This window comes from Nerophis lumbriciformis, linkage group LG02 (genome assembly GCF_033978685.3).
Source record: "Nerophis lumbriciformis linkage group LG02, RoL_Nlum_v2.1, whole genome shotgun sequence".
Lineage (NCBI taxonomy): Eukaryota > Metazoa > Chordata > Actinopteri > Syngnathiformes > Syngnathidae > Nerophis > Nerophis lumbriciformis.
In genome coordinates this window covers 19,169,583-19,171,803 of record NC_084549.2, presented here as the reverse complement: position 1 = coordinate 19,171,803, position 2,221 = coordinate 19,169,583, and the positions used below count along the sequence as shown (strand labels likewise).

Here is a 2,221-nt window from a genome sequence, read left to right as displayed (position 1 = left end):
TAGCCTCTCATTCATGTGTGGCAAAAGAAGAGGCAATGTTTATGACTTTTGAAAACAACACAACACAAACTTTAATATTTCCGTAATATACTTTAATTTTCCAAAATGTTTTTTTCCCCATCCGTCAACAAATATATAATTCACACAATAACAGATGCAAATTCACTCACTGAATATAAAATACATCAACTTTTATTTACACATGTCGCTATATAGCTTCCTGTCCTGTGAGAGCTTTTTAAGCATCTGTGCAAAGTCAAAAAACAACTTGAGGTCCGTTTTAATTTAAATTCAAAGATGTAGAAATATTTCATTATTTTTATCAATGTGGAAAAATCAACTGCATTGGTAAAATAAGTTCTTGTATTGACATAAATTTATGGACGATTTGAAATAAAATTATGTAATTGGAATTGTTGGTATATCTTTGGATTAGGAATGTCACGTAATTTTTTGGGGGGCTTTTATACTTTATACATAAATCCTGTCAAAAGTTTTTACAATAAACCCAGTAAGTTTATATCCTCAGTTTATAATTTTTTTTAAATTATTATTGGAATTAAGTGTTGCAATTTCTTTTTTTGCAGGCTTTACAATTAGTTTAATTTTAATTTTAAAAGTAATTTGGGTCTTTATTCGTTAGATTTTCTAAAGGCCAATTGTGCATTTTAATGGAATAATTTAACTAATATATTTATTAAAGAAATGAATAGATTATTTGTTCTTAAATAAATATCCTCACATATTTCTTCATTTAAAAGATACTTTTATGGACATTTTTAAGGCAGCATGTCTCACACAACACGTCTTTTAAAAAAGGTTAAGACAAGTAGTACATCCCGTAAGGTCCACCGAATAGTCCTGGTGCGTGTAAGGCGGGCCGAGGGCCGTAGAGGGCCGGGGCGCCCATTGGTGCGCTCAGCGGGAAGGGGAACGCGAAGGCCGGCAGCAGAGGCTTGGCGGCCAGCTTGAGCTTCTCCAGCTCGGCTTCTTGCAGTCTTTTGGCCTTGGCCCGGCGGTTCTGAAACCAAATCTTGACTTGGGTCTCTGTGAGGCTGAGTGAGCTGGAGAACTCCGCTCTCTCCGCGATGGAGAGATATTGTTTCTGACGGAACTTTCTCTCCAGGGACAGCAGCTGAGAGCTCGTAAAGGGAGTTCTGGGTTTCCTATTGTTCTTGTGTTTGCGCAGATTGCAATGTGTCGGGCTGGGGAGTCCTGCAAGTACATCATTAATTATCTTCTGCAACTTTTGTTACTGAAATTATATTCACATTTATTATACGTGCACATATTGGCAATTGTATTGGGAGAACATGCGTTTTACACTGCATATGTATTCAAATTTATAATAATTGATTTAAGAATATGTTTGGTTGCAGTAGGTCTCTGAATATTATTGCAACTTAATTTAGTTGCCATGGACATAAAAGTGTCAAAATATTAGTAAAATTGATGCAATGCATTTTTGCATCACTGCAAAAAAAAAGTTCCCCATTGCCAGTAAAACTTTCGCCCACATCTTGAATTCGATAGCAAACATGACTCACTAGGAGGTGAAGACTGGAGCCAGTGGGTTTTCTCCGTGTCGTTGACGTCCACATCCTCGGTTTTAAGTTCCACTGTCGGAGTCTCCTCTATCCTCACGCATCCTCTGCTGGGCTCCGTCAATCGCAGAGTTCTTGCCTGCGTCCTGTCTACAGATATGAGCGATTCCACACTAAAAGGCAGATCCACTCGTGCGCCTTTACATCTGGTGACAGGTGACGGGTCGAGCCGCTCCGGTGCGGAGACGTCCTCCGGTGCTGCAGCCGAGGGTGGCGATCCTTGCGCAGGATTCATGACGCACAACTGAGGTGCCATACAACCCAAATATCCCTCCGCGCTCCCCCGGTCGATGTTTTGCTTGTCTCGTCGAGCCAAAAGAGTAAAATGTTGACGACTGTTTACCGCTACTGAAGTCCTCTCACAGTGACGTGCCTAGAAGTTTCCCTATTATCATGCTACATGCCCTCTTCTGTAGTGGGCCCTCATGGCTCCTCCCCTTGTCTCTGACAGGGCAGGCTCTTCATGTGCACACCCCAAACCAGGGGCGGTTTATTTAGAGGAAGAAATAATGTATAATTAATTTATTTAACTTTAACTTAACTTTAGTTCTCTGGCCTTCCACTTAACATCTTCGTTTTGCATTATTATTCTATAACATGGGTGTCAAACTCTGGCC

General features: G+C 40.2%; 1 protein-coding gene across 1 annotated transcript; it reads right to left on the bottom strand.

Moving 5' to 3' along the window:
• Positions 1-97: 97 nt before the first annotated feature.
• On the bottom strand, positions 98-1,973 carry msx3 (muscle segment homeobox 3). The gene is made up of 2 exons (XM_061952981.1): positions 1,548-1,973; positions 98-1,215 (listed from the first exon to the last, which is right to left on the bottom strand). Exons 1-2 carry the CDS (start codon positions 1,858-1,860, stop codon positions 821-823), a joined length of 708 nt encoding a protein of 235 aa, XP_061808965.1. The 5' UTR covers positions 1,861-1,973; the 3' UTR covers positions 98-820.
• Between the last annotated feature and the right edge of the window lie 248 nt (positions 1,974-2,221).

Excerpts from the sequence above, each read along its gene's own strand:
- msx3 (XM_061952981.1), bottom strand. The coding sequence starts at position 1,860 with ATGGCACCTCAGTTGTGCGTCATGAATCCTGCGCAAGGATCGCCACCC. Across the intron at positions 1,216-1,547 it reads GCTCCAGTCTTCACCTCCTA|GACTCCCCAGCCCGACACAT; the intron begins GTGAGTCATGTT and ends ATGTACTTGCAG.